Below are 19757 nucleotides of genomic sequence, written 5' to 3' on the forward strand. Positions count from 1 at the left end.
GCTGTCACAGGTGATAAGCGCTCCCTTCTCTTGCAGGTGGTGGTGTTCCTCCAGTCCAGCTAAAGGCAAGCCAGCAGGCCGGGGTTTAAGCTCCAACCAGCCCCACCATACAAACATGGATTCCCTTTTCAGTTGTGTTCAAGATCCTTTTGACTTCAAGTGGATACAAGCACGCAGGCAATCACTTCCTCAATAGGAACAAAACTATATATGCAAACTCAACACATTCAATTTATCCTCCAACCAGTTTTAATATTCAAAAATACAAAACTCCATTTAATCTTTGTAATTCTGTATCGGGTTAAGAATTATTTCTTTTATGTGCACATAAGAGAACATATGCACACTTTGCCTGATTTAATTGCATCTATATGCACAAATACAGTTGTTATGAGGTTGCTGATCAATTATGTAAAATAACTCAGCGCTTTCACATTCACAGAATTGAAACCTTTGACTTATTCAAGAAAAAAAATCTATTTACTTTTAAAAAATAGCTCAAATAAATTGAAAATTTAAAAGATTTTTTTTAGGCATCCTAAGTATCTACAGAGGTCAGTATACAGGGCTGAGGGCATCATAAAGCCTCTGTGCTGCCAGTTCCACCATTTCACGAAGGGATTCGTCATCTTCGCTCCCTGGCTCACAGTCAACTGTCTGGGAACAGAAAGAGAAGGATGTTACAGCAGCGGGCACTTCATGCTCCTGTCAGCACCCCAAGAATGCTCCCAAGGGGAAACCCAAAAGCAGCCATGGAAATTATCAAGAGCAGCAGTGTATGTTTTTCAGTGGTCTGCCAGCATGTAGAGGAGTTCAGAGAAGACTCAAGCAAGTCCTGCTTAGGAACAAGAAGCTTAATTTTGAGTCTTATGCTCAAAACTGCTGTGTAAAATGCACTAAAGTTTTGTGGATCACATTGGATTTGAAATCAAATAAAATCACACAAGATTAAGTTCCTGTAGATTTTGTTTTATCTGTGAATTCACTCACACTGTATTAGGTTAACACTGCAAAACACATGCAGTCACTAGAGGTACAGGCACCGCGCTGATGTTCCCACACACATGATGACATTTACACAAAAATAATCCAAGTAAATTAATTTTTTAGTAAAACAAATTTTCCTCGAGAAAGATGCCCACCCCAAACATGAAACTTGATCTACATTCCTGACTGTTCTACCTCAAAAACAAAGGACAGCATTTGAGTAGTAATACTTTTCTTGGTTCAGTGGCCTTTCTAGACTCTAAGACTACACCTCCTTTAATTCAGTATTAACTTGTTACTCTTCTGATTTTTCCAACCATAAAGGTTTGGGGGGAGGAAAAAGGGCACCTAAGCCAGCAAACATACATTTAATATTATCTAGCAATGTTATTGAAATTGTGTTAACTGTGAGAGCACTGTGTTAACATGGAAAAAAAAAAATCCACGTGTCCTGCCAGTCAGATCTACACTAAACAGCTTTTTATTTTAAAGCAAATAAAGTTTTATAAGATACATACACATGTGAAGAAAGACAGGTCTGGCTTGTAAAATGTGGTTCACAATGGCACAAGCCATTGCCAACACAGACTGCACAGTAAATACTGCAAAGATACACCCTGCTGTTAACTGAATTGCCACTGGGCTTTCTGTCAGTGCGCAAATCTTTTAAAAATAATGACGTATTATAACAATAAAATCAGACTTCCTAATTAAGCAGTATGCATCCTTTTCCAGTCTAGTTACTTTTTTATTTCAAGAGTTCTTTCCACCAGTCCTGTATTTTTATGCACTATGTACAAACTGAAATGTAGGATTTTTTATAAAAGAATTGAAAAGAGATGGCACAAGTTGTGTGTTAACCACTGTAACTCACTATTTTCTTAAGGTAATTAACATTCACTTGTTTTCTTTCAATAGGTAACAAATTTTTGGCCGGGGCTAACCTTTTCTTCTGGATTTCTAGAACACTTAAAATATTTGTTGTGACCCCTTAAGGAGAGCATGTGAGAGGTGCTCCATACAATGAATTTATATTATTACAATGAATAGAAGCAAGACACAAGCTATGTTTAATATGTTATTAGGAATGACAAAGTCAATATGTTAAAATGCTTAAGAACATGAAGGACAAGGCTTTAACCATTCTTTACAGTTTTAAATTATTCAAATTACTAGATGTGACTGCTTCTTAAAGCACCCTTCTAACATGCATGACATCCAATTCTTTAAACTAGTAAATTAATACAGTATTTCTTTCGGTATTTCAGGCTTTCAATTTAGCTTCAAAAGAATCAAGATGACAAAAAAAAAAAAAATATTAACAACATTCCTACCCTGTAACTGTTCAATTATTCAGACCAGAGCCATGCTTTAAAAGCATAAAAAAAAATTGTGGGTTAACTCAGTTTCTCTTCTACAATCTTTCTTTATTAATTTTTTTCATACAACTGAGCTGCTGAAAAATACTGGGTTTTTTCCCAAATGTACTGCATTTGTTGCATAAACATTGCTAGCATTTTTTATTAAAGAATGCTCTCTGTTTTGATACCAAGTACCTTTCCTTAGCAAGTGAGTACATGGCAGCGTAGGCAGCACTGTGTGCCAGCAGGAGACTGCTGAACACAGCACACACAGAAGCGCTTTGCTTTACATACCCGAGTGTCCAGGGAAATGTTGGCAGTCTTTCCATCCACTGTGACGCACAGCACAGAGTCATCTTTGGAACTCACACAGTCCTCTCCAAACATATCCCTAAAGCAAAGACCCAGGAGTGTAAGGTGTAGCCAAACAGAAAACCTAGGTATTTCTATTAACCCTGGGGCCACTTTGTCAGGTGAGTATCACTTTTTAGCAACAATTATTTAACTCAATCTGATATAATTAAAAAGATCAATCTTTATTATAACAGTGGGTATCAAATAACAGTAAGAATTTTACCAAAAATAATCTCATCATAAACAAAGGGAAGGATTCCTTTGGTTTCAAAAGAGGCAAGATTTCTACACAAATAAAAGAATACACATCAGAGTAATTTTAAAAGAGATGTGATCCAAAGTTATTCTCATTAACCATTGGTAGCATAACTTTTGGAGACAACTTAAAAATCTGCTTCTGGAAGACATAATTTGGCTCTGTATTCAAAATTTTAATGGTGCTGAGAACTTTTTACTGTACCTGTTTCTTTACTTAATGCCTGGTCTCCACAGAAATTAGACTGAAGTAAATTTGCATGTAATATTTTTACATAACTATCTTTAAACCCTTGTACACTAAGATTATTCTATATATATGGTTAACATTGCTCATTTTCCTTTAGAAAAATACACATCAACTTACTGAAGCATGATCTCCATTCTCTTCCTATATACATCCATATCTATTTTTTTTGAAATCTTATTTACTGCAGCTGAAAAGAAAAGAAAATTACTTTCACAGACATTTTCTGGGAGGGAAAAATGGCTAATTGATACATACTATTCACAAACTGACTTTCCCGAAAAACAATAATAAAAAAAAAGTATGTTTAAACAATTTATTAAAAACATATTTTAAAAAAATTAATCAAGGAAATGCATACATTTCCATTATATTTTCCTGTTCATATCATATTTTCAAGTAAAAAAATTCACAATTCACACCCTGACTTTTTACTTCTGCTTATTCTTAATACTCATTACATCTCATATATCCTTTACTTAATAGAGAAAATAATTTACAAAATAATTTATAAAATAATTGGTTGTTTATAATCCCTCCATTTTCTCTTATTACATGAAACTACCACATCGTAGAGACTGGAAGCATGCAGAGAATAAAATAAAATGAAATAAAACTGGACGGTTTTGTTTTATACTGAATGCGAGCAGCAGTAATAAGCACAAACATTCCTGGAATATATTTCAGCATAGAGAAGTTGAAATAAAAACAATACCTTTTTTTTAGACCTAGTTTCAAAATTAAGAGGCAGTGTAAAACAAGTGATTTTCTTTTGAACATAATTATTTAAGTATTTGACTGTTGAAGAGTCAGAAGTCTGGAGGAAAGGGTAGTTGTAAAAATTGCTACCTTTTTCATTGATGGGATACAAAAATTTTAAGTCTTTTGAAAAACTGGTTTTCAGTACTTCTGAATCAGCTGAAGAGTTCAGAACAACAGTGGTAGTAGAGTTACTGATTAATTCTTTGAAAAATTTTACAACTGCAAGTGACTGAGCTTAAATCTTAATAATAATAAAAAAACCTGAATAAATATATTAAAATTTACCAGTCCTTAGATAAGATGCAGTAACTGAACATACAAAGCAAGATATAATTTTATCCTGGGAATGAGGTAAACACAGGCACATGGTCAGCTAAGCAACAATAACTTAAGATATTTTAATTTTATCTCTTTTGATCCTGTGTACAACCCTAAAATAGACAACTGCAAGAACTCTTTTGAATGTTTTTACCCCAAATAAGAACAAAAAAAATACTGAAAGAAGCCACACCTGAGATTAGCAGATAAAATCAGCATGGGAGATAATGCTAAAATAAAACGAAATAATTTCAGGGCGGTGGAAGGTGGAAAATCTAGATACTGTCCCTAACAAATCATTCAGAGAAAGTGTGGACTACAAGAAAACAAGGTAAGACAGATACTACAATAAGAAATTTTTAAAAATCTGGCAAAACAGTGAAATGGTTTTTTCCATCTGTATAAAAAAAAAAAAGAAAAAAAAAGGAGGAGGTCAAAGTATCATTCAAAAATAAAATTTCTATTTTTGGATAGTCTCACAGAGCAGAACATGAGGACATGGCCAGGAGGACTTACATAGTGAAAATTATCACAACCAAGATCAGAACATTACACTCTGAATTTGCTCGGGTCAAGGCGACTGGAAAATCTTTCCCCCCAAAGTAAGAACTGTTATGGGAATTTCTAAACTCAGGTGAAAAGATTTTTAACAAATGTGTTGAGTCAGGTATGGGATGAAACCCCAAGGAACACTGACTGCTATTATACAAAATTATTAAAATATATAATAAAAATCCAAAGGTATTCCAATGAAAATAATCCAGTGAAAATATCTGTCCATATTGAATCATAGAATCAAAAAATGCCCTGGATGGGACCATACAAAACTTAATCACTTTAGTTTTTTTGTACAAGGTTTAAAACTTATTTTAAGTAAGGCCATGTTTTCCACAGGCAGTTATTGATTGCCATGTAACAGAAAGTTTCAACAAATGAACATGTCACAAATAATGAAGACCAACCTCTAATTCTATTTTAAGTAGCAAATTTCACTCCCTAGTAAGTTCCATAAGGCAAGGAAATACAATAAGGGGATTGTAATATATTAGAAGACATTACTTCCCTCTAAGCTTGATGTAAAAAAAAAAAGGAAGAAATACTGAGTTAAATAAGCATACACTAAACTTATACCTTTCTGTATTTTGGGGTTAGACTGAACTTCCAGTATCACTGTTGTCACAGTGTCTGCATACATATCATTAGCAGGATTTGCCACCCACTAGAAGACAAAAAAAAAAAAAACAAAACAAAAAAAAAACCAACACATGATTTAGACTGAGTGAATAATGCAGCATAACGACATATAACATTAATTGCATTCTCCTTTTTGCTTTTCTCTGAATTCCAGCTTCAAATGACTGTCATACATTTCACACCAAATTATTAACTACTTTTAACTAGGTGTACTCCAGTAACTCCATGAAAAATTCAAGCTTTTGAATGTTTCTGAGCACATTTACAAAATAATTAATTACCACAATTCTTTGGGGGAGGAAGAAACACCATTTGATGTTATTCCCAATTACTACCTGCCAAATGAAAAAAGGGCACCAAATCTGCCCTTACACTCATGAGATACAGCAAAAAACCCCAAGAGGCACTGGATAAATCAAATTACACATATGCACACAGGACCACAGCTCAAGGGGAACTTTATTCTAGCCTTTGCTTTACTTGTCATACAACAGAAAACTCCTTAAAACATTAAATTCTGCATGGCATCTCTATAGTATTATTTTGAAGAAACTGGAGAAGAAAATACTTCTTTCTCTCTCACCAATGCCCACCTCAAGGACTACCATGCCTGGCTCCTGGATCACAGTAATATTTTTGAAAACCTTCAGGGCTGGTTTTTGTTGGATTTCTATTTCTTCTACATCACCTAAGAAGTGACAACAAATGGTTAGCAATAATGAAATTATACTGGAAGCAAGACTGACTTTATTTGCCTAAGAAAATAAGTCAGTTTAAGAATAAGGATTGCCTGTTATCACAGCTGCTCAGGGTAGCTCATAAAATGGAACCCCATACTCTCTTTCCTTACCTGACAATATTCTTTGCTCTGGATTGTTTAGGATTTTTTTATTAGTTAATTTTGGCCACTTTCCTTGGTTTGAATTCTTTTATTTGACTAGCTTAGTACACTGAGTGAGTACACCAACAAAAAAGAAAAGACATGAGGAATTTAGTTAATTCTGCTCCATTTGCAGAAGTAACCAGCTCTTGTCCCCTTAAAGGATAATCCACTGCTCACATAAGCATAGAGCTTAAATGAAAAGCACTTGTGTGCCTGCTAGCACTTGGGTTATGAGACCTGAACCTCAACTGAATATAGGTGTTCTCTTCACTAGTGACATGAACTAGACTCTGACACTAGAGAATTAAAAAAAAATAAAATCTGAGCTTTAAATCTGGGAAAGGAATCTGCAAGGTGTGTGTAGCTAGCAGAGGAGCTGCCCCTAACCCTTGAGAAAGCCAGAGAGGCACAGGGGATCATCCCAGTGTCAGGTTTAAATGGCTTCTCATCCAGGAAAAGCCAATTTGAGCCTCTTGGGGAGGCACAGACGAGGCTGTGTGTTGATTAAAAGACGAGCTCTTGTTTTGATTAACTGGATGGCATTAGGCATTCCATTTGGGGCTAGAGATACAAGATCAATTAATAAAGTTTCCATCAGAGTGGCCAGAGCACTCACTTTGGGGGCTGACAGAGACAGAAATGAGCCTATGCTCTGTATTGCTATATGCTCATCACTTTGTAATACGAACACAGTAGAATCCCCCCCAAAGCTGTGTCACACATGAACTGCAGCTGGCAGAAGCTGCATAGTCTAAAGAAAGCTGTAAAATACAAAGACATCTCCACTCAGAAGACCTCAGCAGACTGGAAGTTGTAAAGGCTGGCCAGTGTAACTTGTGGCCGTGTGCTGCCCAGCACGCACCGGTGAGTTTCTGCAGCTGGAAAGAGAGCAGATTGAAAGGGCCCGTGTAGGGGATGGCCTGGGTCTGGGTCACGGTGCTCATCGCCAAGTCTGTGTAATCTGAAACCATTTGAGAAAGTGCACATTAAAAACTACCCCTCTGAATTTACTGTCTCATAAACAGAATTGTTATTATAGATAAATAATAGCATTGATACATTTAAGACAAGGGGGCTGAAAAGGACGATTTTTAAAGAGGAAGGTGGAACACCTGTTATAAGATAAATAATATATTCATGGTTAGGAAACCAGCTTGTTTTATTATCCTGCCTATTAGAGACAAACAATTAACTAGGGCAGCAGAACTGCTTTCCCCCAAACTCTTCTGACCTCAGATTTAATTCATCTTCTATTCTGAGAACAGATCAATTCCCTGATTAATAAAAGGCATATGGAACTATGCAAATATTTTCTGTGTTCTGTAGCTTTTTACACTAGAAACTAATGACATTTTAGAAAATGGCAGGACTATTGACTGAGGTGGTTTTTGCTTCTCACTGGAATGTTTTATGCATATTCTTTCAGAGGAAAAGGTTTTAAGTAACCAGAAGGGAAGGGAAATGGAATTTTCCTTCTTTTCTGTTAGAGAATGGAAAGATTTTAAGTTTGAGTGAACAAGTTAAATGCATTTCGTCTCACCACAATAGTTCAGAACTTATGGCAAATAAGAAATAAAATGTTCACTAATTGCTTATGAAACACAAAACTGCTGGAAAAACCCCCAGAATTATAAGTGTTTTAATGACACAGTAAGTTTCAACTACCCACTGATCACATGACTGTCTGTACTTACTGGAGAGGTCACATGGAGAAAGGATGTGATAGTTAAAATTTCTTTTAACTAGGATTCCAGAAATTCTCTGTCCTTGCTCTGGTTTCTTATCTGCTAAAGATCCCATCACCTGGAGAGAAAAAACACATATATAGGGCAACAAAGCAATCTGAAGCATTCACAGCTTCAAGTAATTATGGAGATGAAATACAGTTCTCTAAGAAAAATCAGAGTATAAAGTTAACTCTGAAAACGAAAGAAGTAACCTCAAAACTTTCTGAGACATAACACAAGAAAAGTTTGTAAGAGTGAAGAATTAAAAAAAAACCCAAAACAACAACAACAAAAAGCCACCCTCAAAATAAAACCCCTTGAACCAAACCCCAAATACCACTAAACACAAAATATTCACATACTTTGAGACTCTGGACAACATGTAATTTGAAATCGATTAAAAACAGACGCTACAAAGATAATGTGCGATTTTACACCAGAAGAAAATACTGTTCTACACATAAGAAAACACTGATTTCATACCTTGGCAAGTTTTTCTCCCCTGAAGTTTAGTGTCACAGCTTCAGTATTCCTAGGATTATGAACTTCTATATGAACTTCATCATTATCCTCATACTCCCGTATCAATGCTGCTTTCAATCTGGCCATTTCATTCTGCTCACCATGAACTAAAATCTATAAAAAAGACAGTTTTTCTCTTAGCACAAATAATTTGTTCAACCAGGCATGTTTATTAAGCAAGTTATCCAAGAAAACTGCCATATGCAATCTCATCTTTATAAAAATGCAATTCCATGAGGTCACAATGTAGGAAACATGAGCTCAATTACAGTTCTGTGTCTGTGAATTTTCTGTATTATTTGAAGGGTGGGATTTCACAGCCCTGAGTATTAGTTGAAAAATCCATGCTACCAAGCAGAGTGCATTACAGAGATCCCACAAATATATTGTTGTATTATGAAAGGGTAGTATTAAGTTCAACAGAAGTCAGGTAGCTTTATATTTTTGTGTCTGTGTGTAGATATAATAAACATGCAATTCAAAGAGGATGCTTCACAGTTCACGATTTTCTTTGCCAAGTTAATTCTCTTCTCCTCTGTAATTTTTTTGTTTCTTAGCTATGTATGCACACTGTTTCACCACCAGTTTCAGATCCTAGTTGCCATTTTCACATTCTGGTCCTTCACACCTTCTACTTCCCATGATTTGCTCATGCTTTTCCCTTCAAGTGCTGCCTTTGTCTTTTGCTGTCTGCACATTCCTTCAATTGACGTTTGCTTATTTATTTCAGGGCCAGTTCCAGTGAATTATTCCAATACCAGCATCCCCAACTTAAAATTGTTCCATACTGCATCTTACTTCCCAAAACACTGCTGAAACAGATTATGGCCTACACCACTGTCTGCAAAGTCATCCCCAGAGATCCCACATGCATACACTCAAGAACAAGTTTAGTTTTACTTTGCTAAGATAACTTGACAAACCATGATTAAAATCTCCACCTTTAATTATTCAAAGCACAGGGGTGCTGGCTACTGCTAGACACCAGTCCCTGCCTTGACTCAAGGCTGTGAGCTGGTTTGATGAATCCCACTCTGGAGAACAGGGCAGCATGGATACTGACCACATGTGGAGGTTTCAGGGCCCGGATAAATTCACTGGTTTGTTGATAATCTGTGTGAGCAGAGAAAGAAATGTAATCCACAGACATCTTCAGTGGGAGTTTTTGCCCTGACATAGTTGTGATCTCTTCAGGTTCAGACATGATGTGCTAGAAAATAAAAAGCACCTTAATTAAAAAAAGTAAGGCCTCCTAAAGACACCATATAACTAATGCTTTACATTTCAAAAATCAATGAAATAATAGTGGCAGCCACGTTAAATGTGAAGCAGTGAAAAAATTCTCTTCAATTTCCCAGAACACACACTCGGACATGAAAAACACATGCACAACACACACCATTTCATCTTGTGCATCCTCAGCAGATCTGGAGGCTCATCACTCTTTCAGATAAATCTCTCTGACTTGTATCAAAACAGTAACAAGTGTGTTATTTCTATCTCTAAAGGCAAAATTAGATGCTGTGGCTGCCCTTACCTGCTTGAATTTGGAAGGATTTAATTCCCCACAGATGGTCAGTGGCACAAGGTGCACAAGGTAGTCTGGTCTCTAACATATAAGTAGTGTTAGACTTAATATCAACTTCTCTAGAATTAGGATAGGGCTACCTTCTTGAAAAATTAAGCAGTGGAGAGGTCTAAAGTACCAATCATTCCTTCTCATGACAAAATAACTGCCCCTAGAAAAGTTGATTCTATATAACATCACTGGAAACATCACATGACCATATGCAAACTGTCTGTACTTTTCATTAGTATTAGCCAAAAGCAATCAGTTTTGACTACATACTCAGCCATACCCAACAACAATCCCAGTAAATCAAATAAAGACACTTCCAATTGACCAATTCTTTCAAAAGCTAGTGAATGCTATCTGTAATTAAGAGGTTGTGGTGCATTAGCAACTCACCTTAGCAAGAGTTCCTTCAACACAGTACCCTGCAATAATGACTCCATTTCTCTTATCTGTGCACCAGCTCTCAAACAACTCCCTGGATAAGCCGCTCTGCATCATACCTGGGGAAGCCATCACAACACTTGGGCCAATGTCATCAAAGTGATCCATACTCTAGAAAGACACAGTGGGAATATCAGTTACCACAGCTCACTTAAACCAAGGACAGCCCAGCTGCACCCTTAAACAATGTACAAGAAGGGCCCTGTCTTCACAGATTATACCCCATCCTCACAAAAGGCGCCCTTTGCAGGAAAATTCATCTTATTGATATCCACCAAGAGTAAACTGCAAGCACAGGGATCTGAAGTGGAAAAAATGTTGGGGCATAAGCTTCCCTCAAACAGCCCTCTAAGCACTGGGACAGCAGATAACTCAGATATAAACCTGCACCCAATCAATCTATTAGGTTATTAAGGATATTGATTGGCTCATCTGATTAGAGCATGGTGCTAAAAACACACTCAGGTTGTGGGTTCAATCCCTGGAGGGGCCACTCACTTCAGAGCTGGACTCCATGATCCTTGCGTGAACCTTCCACCTCAGAATATTCTGTGATATCAGGATATTCAACATGCAAACTATTGAGCAAATATCAACTCTTCTGTCACATTCACCTTTTTGTGAGAATCTCAAGCTTACCTTCAGATTACTAATATGCTTGAAAACAAAAGGATTGTTGATGTTAATTTGCTTGCGGATTTTGTCATTCATGGCATTGACGTATGTCTGATACACTGCCATACATTTCTTTGCCAAAGAGGAGGCATAGTATATAGGGATATCATGGAGTTCAGGATGATTCTGCCAGTATTCATCTAAAAACACAAAACAAACAAAATAATAAAAAAGAACAAAACAAAAAAAAAACCACCAGCCACCAAACAACAAAACACAAAATTCTGTCCACAGGATTATTTATAAAGTGTGTGCTTCTCAGAAACATCAGTAATTCTCGTAAAACAGATTTACCAGTGGGCTTTTTCAGAAAATCAACATCACAGCTGCTTTGCTTTCATCTGCTTTTCTAAAACAGTCACCAGCTAGAACTATACACAACCAGTACAAACAAACAGGCAAACAAACATGACAAAGGTGAACTTCAGATCCTTCTTGCAGGTCAAATTTCAATCAACCACCACCTTCAGCTACAAGCTATAAAATATACATGATACTACACTGCAATAAGTCTACGTTTATGACAGTAAAATAAAGCTTCTATGTCCCTGTCAAATATTAATTCTACATCTGCACACAGATTTGTTCGTGAGAATTCACTGTACGAACATTCTGTAAAATAAATCCGTGGAGTTCAAGGTGAGAAGGAATCACTCAGTTATCAAGCCTGGCTTTATGTATAGCACCAACAGTTATATTTTACAAGTGCGACTGGAACAAAACCAAGGAAAGAGCCTTCATTAACCACAACTTATTTTATCATTGATGACAGTAGCCACAACCTTTCCTAAACACAAAGAAGAGATCTGAATGCAGCTGTACAAATGTAGCTTCTCCATTTTCCCATTTGGATACTTTTCTGCTAGTCTGAAAGATATTTATGTTGCACAATTGAGACACAATAGTCCAAATATAGACATGCACTCTTTTGGCTGTATTTGTCCTTTACAATGACATTACAATGTGCTTTTACCTAACATTTCTGATCTGCAGGCAAAACTTCTCACAACATTTCAGACAGCTTCACTGCCATGGCTACCTTAATAAGCTCAGGTGTAAGGTGGAAACAGCCAGTGAAACATAACCACTCACGAACTGAATTCATCATCATAATTTTCTACACCATAACACAGTATTTTATTTTTGTCATACAGTTACAGAAAGAAGAAAAATAAACACAAAAGCCTGCAGGCTCAACTGTGTAGGCATGTCAGATGAAATTGCATTTTCTACCTAATTAAGCATCCAATTGCATGTCTAGCTTTCCTAGATATATTTTCAAGCTTAACTTTACAAACTCAGTTTAATATCTACACACAGCAAAGAGAGGCAAACAAATTACAACCTAATGGCCACACAAGGTTGAAAATGTTCCGTTTTTATGTTCTCTATAAATTAAAAAACCCCCTCGCAATTAATGAGAAGTGGTAAATAATTCTACATCAAATACTACCCCATGCCCAGACCTGAATTTCTAGTTAACATTTGAACAGACTAGTAAGACATTTTGAAAACAAACTAGTTTCTAATACTGAGCTAAACTGAAATGAAAAGTGAGAAAGATTTCAAGTAGTTTAGGGATCACTTCATATTCAACACCCCTAGATATAAGCATTTTAAGCTTGAGATAGTTTTCTTTTGATCTTGCCAGCCTTTGAATGAGCAGAAAGACTAGTGAAAAATATCACGTAACATAGAACAAATTAAATGTGCTAAAAGGAAGAAGAGAGGCCTGGGAATAACTTACTTAAAAGCTGTTTTTTCTTAAATACCTTGTAACAATTATCTATTATATTTTATGAGAAGTAGCTTGTTGTGTTCATGGGTAGTTCTCACTCACTTTTGTTCAAAAGCCTAATTTACTTTTCGTTATTATTAGGACTTCAGAAGTGTTAGAAGTGTCTTCTATTGTCTTCTAAGCTTTTCTTATAAAGAGTTTTTCATACAGGTTTGTAAATTAAAGTGCAAAAATAGCAGAACTTCAGAAGAAAATATACCCCTTTTTTTAGCAGTACAGTTTAAGTAAAACAGTTGCTGTTGTAACTTGTTATTTTTCTATCTGTAACAATTGTCCCTAACTGCTGAAATCCTGTTTCAAAAAGATTCAAATGCCAAGCACATATTACCACACCATCATCTCCTCCTTTCTAGGTCTCCCATCCTACTCCACAAAGCAGAACTGCTGTTTCGTTTACTGGACCTTTTGCATTTGAACAAACATGCATTATTATATATAAAATTATCAGGTAAACAACACGCTGTAAAATGGCTGAAGAGTTGTTCAAGGAATTATGATACCTGAAAACATTCTAAATCCCTTTCTGTGCCTTTCCATTAAGAGCAGCTGGGAAGGTCCATACCTAAGATTAGGAGCAGTTCTTGAGCCCGGCCCAGGGCAAACACAGGGATGAGGCCTCGGCCCCCTCTGTTGACAATGTCGTGAACGGTGTTACAGAACCTCGCCTCCCGCTCTTCCCTCTTCTCGTGAATGTGAGTGCCATATGTGGATTCCTGCAGATGGAGAGACAGAGCATGGAAAGGGCTGACACACAGAGTAATTCCTGATCTTCTCTGAACCCAACAAAAAACCAGCAGATAAACATACTGGTGTTAGCATGCTGGGGAAAGGAAGGAGAGAGGTCAAAGAGAGGGAAAAGTTCCCCCAAGTTCCCAAAACCAGCCCGCCAAGGCAAATAACCAAAACTTCCCTGCTCCCAAATCCCTCCAAGCAATTTAGACAGGCAGATCCTGTTGGCACTAAAGTTAGAGCTATTAATTTCAATGCTTCTTTTAAGAGGTTTCAAATTTATCTTCCTAACTGGAAATGCTGCCAGAGCTTTGATGATCACACTGACAGGGCCTATAGTGGCACATATGCCATGGTTTAACCCTGGACTTTAAATACAAGAATTACACAAAACATAAGATTTTGATGTGACTTAAAATTAGATTATCAGTTGTAGAGAACACTAGAAAAGACACAATAAATGAAATAATTTTAAAAGTTCCCAGTGTTTGTTTCCAGCTAAAACTGTTACTTATAAAGTTTCCCTTGAGCTGCTCCAAACATGGATGCAGAATAAAATAATTTCACTCAGAAAACAAAACAAAAATATGGAATAACACAGGGTACCACCACCAAGGACAAATTCTTAACGTATCTGGAAGCAGGTTAGGATCTACTAAAAGAGATGTCTGGTTAAATTTGGGTTGGTATAACACAAGTCAAAATCTAATAAATCTCCCATCTCAGAACGGTCTGTCTAGAGCCTTAAGGAGCTCCATTAGAAGAATTATAAAACTGTAATTAGACTTTTCAATACAATGGAAGCAATGTCAGAGTTCTGAGCACCCAAGTATTTTGGATATTTAACACAAATCACTACCACTAAATCTCCACTGTCTTTGTCTTCCATTTTGGCTTTAATCAAGTCATACCCCTAATTCATAATTACTAACAGAATAATTCATAATCACCAACACAATTCATAATCACTAACAGAAAGAAATAATTTTGCAAACTTACAATTATAAGAATGTCAGGTTTAATATTGGGAATCTCAGCTGCCATCAGGTGTCTGTCTTCCTGCCTTGAGAAATCACCTGTATATAACAGCTGTTGGAGACAAAGAGAAGCAGGTGCCCTGGTTACAAGTTCTACCAGTCAGCAGCCTTTAAAAGGCTGTGCAAAGATGGTTTTAATGAATTTCTAATAAAAAGGTCAGCTTTAAGTAAACTCTTCTTACGTGAGCAGCGCTTACAATTTTAGGTCAACAGTACTGCAAGTACTTAAACTTCAATAGCAAAGGTTTTTCAAGCAGTAACATCATTCCAACAAAACCAGGTAAACAATTATTAAGCTCTTATTTTTCATTTCAGGTATCAAGGTGCCATTTTCAGCCTTCTGCATACTTGCACTGACCACAAAGAAGTAAAAATAGACATAACATAAAATACAGTAACTACGAGGAAGTAAATCAAAGATTAAACTGCATTTACATACCAGAATGCAAACATAATTAATAATCCAATAAAATTATTTATTAAAAATTCTTCTAATATTTTCAGATACTAAAAAAGCCTGTAATCTAATTGACTTTCCAAATGGAATAATCATGTTCCCCAATAACCAAAAAGTAATTGATAATAGCTATTTATTTTTTATGGATTCTTAACTGCAGGGTGGAATGCAACTCTCTGCACCCAAACTGATGGTTTCAAAACTGACATGTTTTTATTAACAATAATTCCATTGATGAAAATGTGAATAATAAATAACATACAGTCAGTGAAAGCAGACACTTGGTCTTCCAGGTAACCTACTATCACAGGGAATTATTTAAAATAATGATATTAAAACCCAATCTATTTGAGTCATGCATAGTAAGAGGGAAATTTTCCTTATCATGCCTCAATCAGAAAAAAAACCAAGAAAGAAACATTAAAAGATCTGAATTTTATTGTGATCATTGTAAACTCAGTTCTATTTCTAGGATTTTTTTTTAAAGTTAAAACCCTTATAATTCTCAATCATTATAAATCATGAACAAACTCGTACTGGGCATTAAGCCTCAGAACCACCTTCTCAGGGCTGTGTGACACTTTCCTTGGACAGTGATTATCCTGCTGAACTCCAATTCATGAGATGTGCTTCAAGTATCTGGTTTTGGCACAGTGCTGCCTGTCATTAACAGAGTCATTTTAGGCACAGAGGGATTTACTTAATCCCTCTGCGCCTAAAATTAATAATAATCTTATTTCTTTAGGTACTTTAGCACAGGAGTGTTATGAGAAAAATGTAACTCACATACATTGACAAATGCCACATAAGAACTTGAGACAGGCAGAGATGTGAGAATTACAGAAACAAACATCTGTTCACAGATTTTACTAAAATGCAGCTTCCACACAACTGCTTCAGCTACCACCTGCCTCTGATCAGCGCAGCAAGGGAAAACCACAAATTTAGTGGTTCTGAGTCACATCTCCGACTCCCATACAATCCAAACATCTTACCTGATCTGTGTCACTTGCCAGTGCTAATCAGTGAGGAAATACATGTCCTAAGCCAAGGCCTCTCCCCCTGACCTGAGTCCAAGTCTACTGGACAGATACAGGCACAGTGGTGAGGCATAAGAGACAATAATAATTAATGACTACATTAGTACTCAGGCTTGATTTCAACTTTTAAGAAAGAGAAAATACCTTCACACCAGCTATTTCAATCATAAACATGGCTGCTCCCAGAACGTGGCCTGCGTGGTAGCACCAGAATTTGATTCCTGCCACCTCTTTCACTTCATGGAAGTTGATGGTCTCAATCTTGTCCATGCTTTCTTCCAGGTCTGTTTCTGTGTACAGCATGTCATCCGCTGAGATGTTACTGCATACAAGTGAAATGGCTAAAAATCAGCTCACCTGAACAGCTGGAAAAAACTTCCTGGGTTTTCCCCACTGACACATTTCCATCCAGTAATACCACATCTCCCATGTCAGAAATCAAGCCCAGCTACTCCAATGTAGCTCACTTAAGGAGAGTTAAAGTATCTTTCTTTTGAAAGGCTATGCTAGAAGAGTCTGTTCAGTTAAGAATCTGCTCTGTGTTTCTCAAAAGGTTCCCAGACCTGGGCAGAGATCTGCAACTTGGCATGTAACAGTCCTCAAAAACCACCTGGATCCATGCTTTTCCTATCAGCCCAGAACAAACAAGTTAAAAGAGGACTGTTCATCAGGTTTCCGATACAAGCTCAAAACAGCTGAGTTGAGATATGCTCAGGACCACTGCAGTCACATGGAAATAATGTGTCAAGGCACAAAACACAAGAAAACAAAAAACATAAAGAAAGAAAAGAAACCCCCAACATGTAAGTAACCCTCTTTGTATATTTAATATTTGTTTATACAGATACATATTTGTATATGTACAAATTTATACATTTGTATATTTAATATGTGAATTGTATCTTTAGGAACTGAATATTCACTACAAACTATCCATGATGTAGTAAAATGATTCATTACTTCTAATCTGGTTATATGTAATGTTGCTACTTAAGACAACATCCAGGTTCATCCAGCTACTTTTGGTAGCTTCACTTTAAGTTTCCCTTTGGAAAGGGAAATAATAGGTAAAATAATTCAGGAAGAGACAGCCCATAGATTGGCTTACCTGACTTTAACATAGTCTGAAAGAAGCCATCTGTAAATAGCTTTTGTGGCATGAGTCATAAATGTCCTTCCCTTAAAACTTGTTTTCTGTAAAAACCATGGCAAAGCCCCACAGTGATCTAAATGGAAGCTTAAAATAGACACACAAATCCAATTAATGCATTCATATTACACAACACTAATATATAATATCTATAATTTACTACTTCACTGGACTAACATGCAGTCATAAAAATCCGGAAACAGAATTTTCAACCTTGTTAACTGTGCTGGTCTATGTTCTTTCTGCAGGCTGGTAACTAGAAACATGACCAAGAAAAGGTGAAACTAATACAGCAAATTCTCCATTAATTGCCAAGGTTTTACATGAATAGTATTAGAATTACTTTCTTTCTGTAATTTCCATATAAATTTAGAGGGAGAAAAGGAACAGGAACCAGGGACAGTAAACATCAAAGATACATGAAAGCCAAAAACATTATCCTAATTTTGTATGTTGCACACTACAGAATAAAACATGATCTCTGAAAATTAAGTTATTTGTTCACATTTCTAGTTTGACCCATCTTAAGGAACTACTTTTAAAATACAGGTAGAGCAAACACATACCACAGAAGCTCAGGATCTTATGGAGAGCTTTATATTACTGATTACATCATTTAGAAATGGCTCTCCTTGTCTCTCAGCCACTAAGCAATACATAAATCACATTCAAAGCTTGTGTAAGTCTCTAAGAACCTTTTCAATTCAAAGCCAAGAGAGCAAAAAGCACAACCAATATTCTTCTGCAGTCTTTGTGTAGAAAACTCACTCCACAAGCTATCACAATGGTGTTAAAGCAGGCCAGGCTGTAAAACAGTCAGAAATCAGAGTGAGCTCAGAGAAGAGCTGTAATGTCAAAAGTGAATGAACATCCTCAATATTCAGTCCTTAATTCTCAATGGAGATCCTTCAAACTTTTTTTTTAAAACCCCAGAAACTAGAATTTTCCCCTACCATCTATATAACACCTCTTTTTCAGACTCTCTTAATAACCTACAAGTGAACATTGCTCAGACCACGACCTCAAGTTATTTGTGCTTTTAGGTGCCACTTACTGACTAATAAGGAGGAGATCAATCTCAGCTGGATCAATCAAATCAATGTAAGGAAGAGCATCCATTCCTTCCAGCCCAGGATGGATTCCACAGTCAAGCTGAAAAATGAAACAAAGTTAAAGCTTCTAGCAGAATATATAAAACCCCTCTTCCATCTTGGTCTATGACATAGTTATTAGTGACTGGTAACTTTCAGCATCACACAAAAAAAGCTTTTTCTTCATTAAACACTACTTTCAGCACTGGATTTCAAGCAGAATGGTTTAGGTTGGAAGCACATATGTTCTGTGTGGGGAAGGGTTTTATTTTACAGCACAGCCTCTGTGATGCCTAATATCACACATGCTATACTGCTCCAGAAGGCTACAAAGTGTGCCTTTTCTAGCACTGTGTTTGACTTCAGAGCAGAGGCTGAATTTAACCTGCAGCATTTCAGATCATTTCAGTGATCTGAAGCAGCACACTGAGAGGACATACAAACATATCCATGCAATAATTACCATGATTTTTCTTCCTTTAAACTCCAGAATGATGCATGACCTTCCTACTTCTTGGCCAGCCCCTCTGCAAAAGGACATCAAAGTCATGAGGACTGAAACAACCCAAACGGCACAGATGTAACTACACTGGATGCCTTTACCAGGGTTATCTTTCTGTGTAGAAATAACAACTGCACGGCCCTTTTAAGCTGAGCTCTCCGAAGCACCTGAACAGCTGTACTTATCCCAAAGGAAAGGAGGCCCTACGTAACGCAGCAGAAATAAAAACAACCCGTTGGAGGAAATTATTTTGGCCTCTTTTGTTTTTTACTGAGTTCTCCAATAGTCTCAGACTATTGGCACGTACAATTAAAGTTCAACTAAGTGACAAATCGGGCCCAATAAGCCTGGAGCAGCATCTTCAAGCTGTCCCCAAACCAACGCTTGTGGGAACGCTACCACAAACACCCTCAGCCGGCAGCGGCACCTTCAGCAGGGCAAGAGGCGGCTCCCGGCGGCGCTGCCCCTGCCCCTGCCCCTGCCCCGGCCCCGGCCCCGGCCCGGCCCGGCCCCCCGCGCCCCCCGGCCCGCGGCTGCCCCGGGCGCTCACAGGGGCCGGATGAGCAGCTGGTCGCTCTCCTCGGCCGGGATCAGCGCCTCGGCTTTGCGCTTGGCCGCCATCGCGCCGCGCTCCCGCCGCCTTCCGCCGCG

At 37.2% G+C, this 19757-nt stretch overlaps 1 protein-coding gene across 1 annotated transcript; it reads right to left on the reverse strand.

The window, feature by feature from the left end:
• Positions 1–240: 240 nt before the first annotated feature.
• On the reverse strand, positions 241–19750 carry CPSF3 (cleavage and polyadenylation specific factor 3). The gene is made up of 18 exons (XM_084203560.1): positions 19657–19750; positions 19068–19131; positions 18568–18665; positions 17472–17600; positions 16508–16685; positions 14829–14918; positions 13663–13813; positions 11267–11442; positions 10580–10738; positions 9674–9820; positions 8572–8724; positions 8056–8164; positions 7224–7322; positions 6072–6166; positions 5416–5503; positions 3325–3394; positions 2643–2739; positions 241–657 (listed from the first exon to the last, which is right to left on the reverse strand). The coding sequence occupies exons 1-18, from the start codon at positions 19725–19727 to the stop codon at positions 556–558; spliced, it is 2076 nt and encodes a 691-aa protein (XP_084059686.1). The 5' UTR covers positions 19728–19750; the 3' UTR covers positions 241–555.
• Between the last annotated feature and the right edge of the window lie 7 nt (positions 19751–19757).

Source organism: Fringilla coelebs, assembly GCF_963513975.1.
Source record: "Fringilla coelebs genome assembly, chromosome: 3".
In the NCBI taxonomy this organism is placed as follows: domain Eukaryota; kingdom Metazoa; phylum Chordata; class Aves; order Passeriformes; family Fringillidae; genus Fringilla; species Fringilla coelebs.

Bases quoted from the DNA above. Each gene is read 5' to 3' on its own strand.
- CPSF3 (XM_084203560.1), bottom strand. From the start codon at position 19,727: ATGGCGGCCAAGCGCAAAGCCGAGGCGCTGATCCCGGCCGAGGAGAGC. The intron at 7,323-8,055 runs GTAAGTACAGAC...AAATGGTTTCAG, and splicing joins TTCTCCATGTGACCTCTCCA to ATTACACAGACTTGGCGATG. The intron at 3,395-5,415 runs GTATAAGTTTAG...TTTTCTTTTCAG, and splicing joins TAACCCCAAAATACAGAAAG to CTGCAGTAAATAAGATTTCA.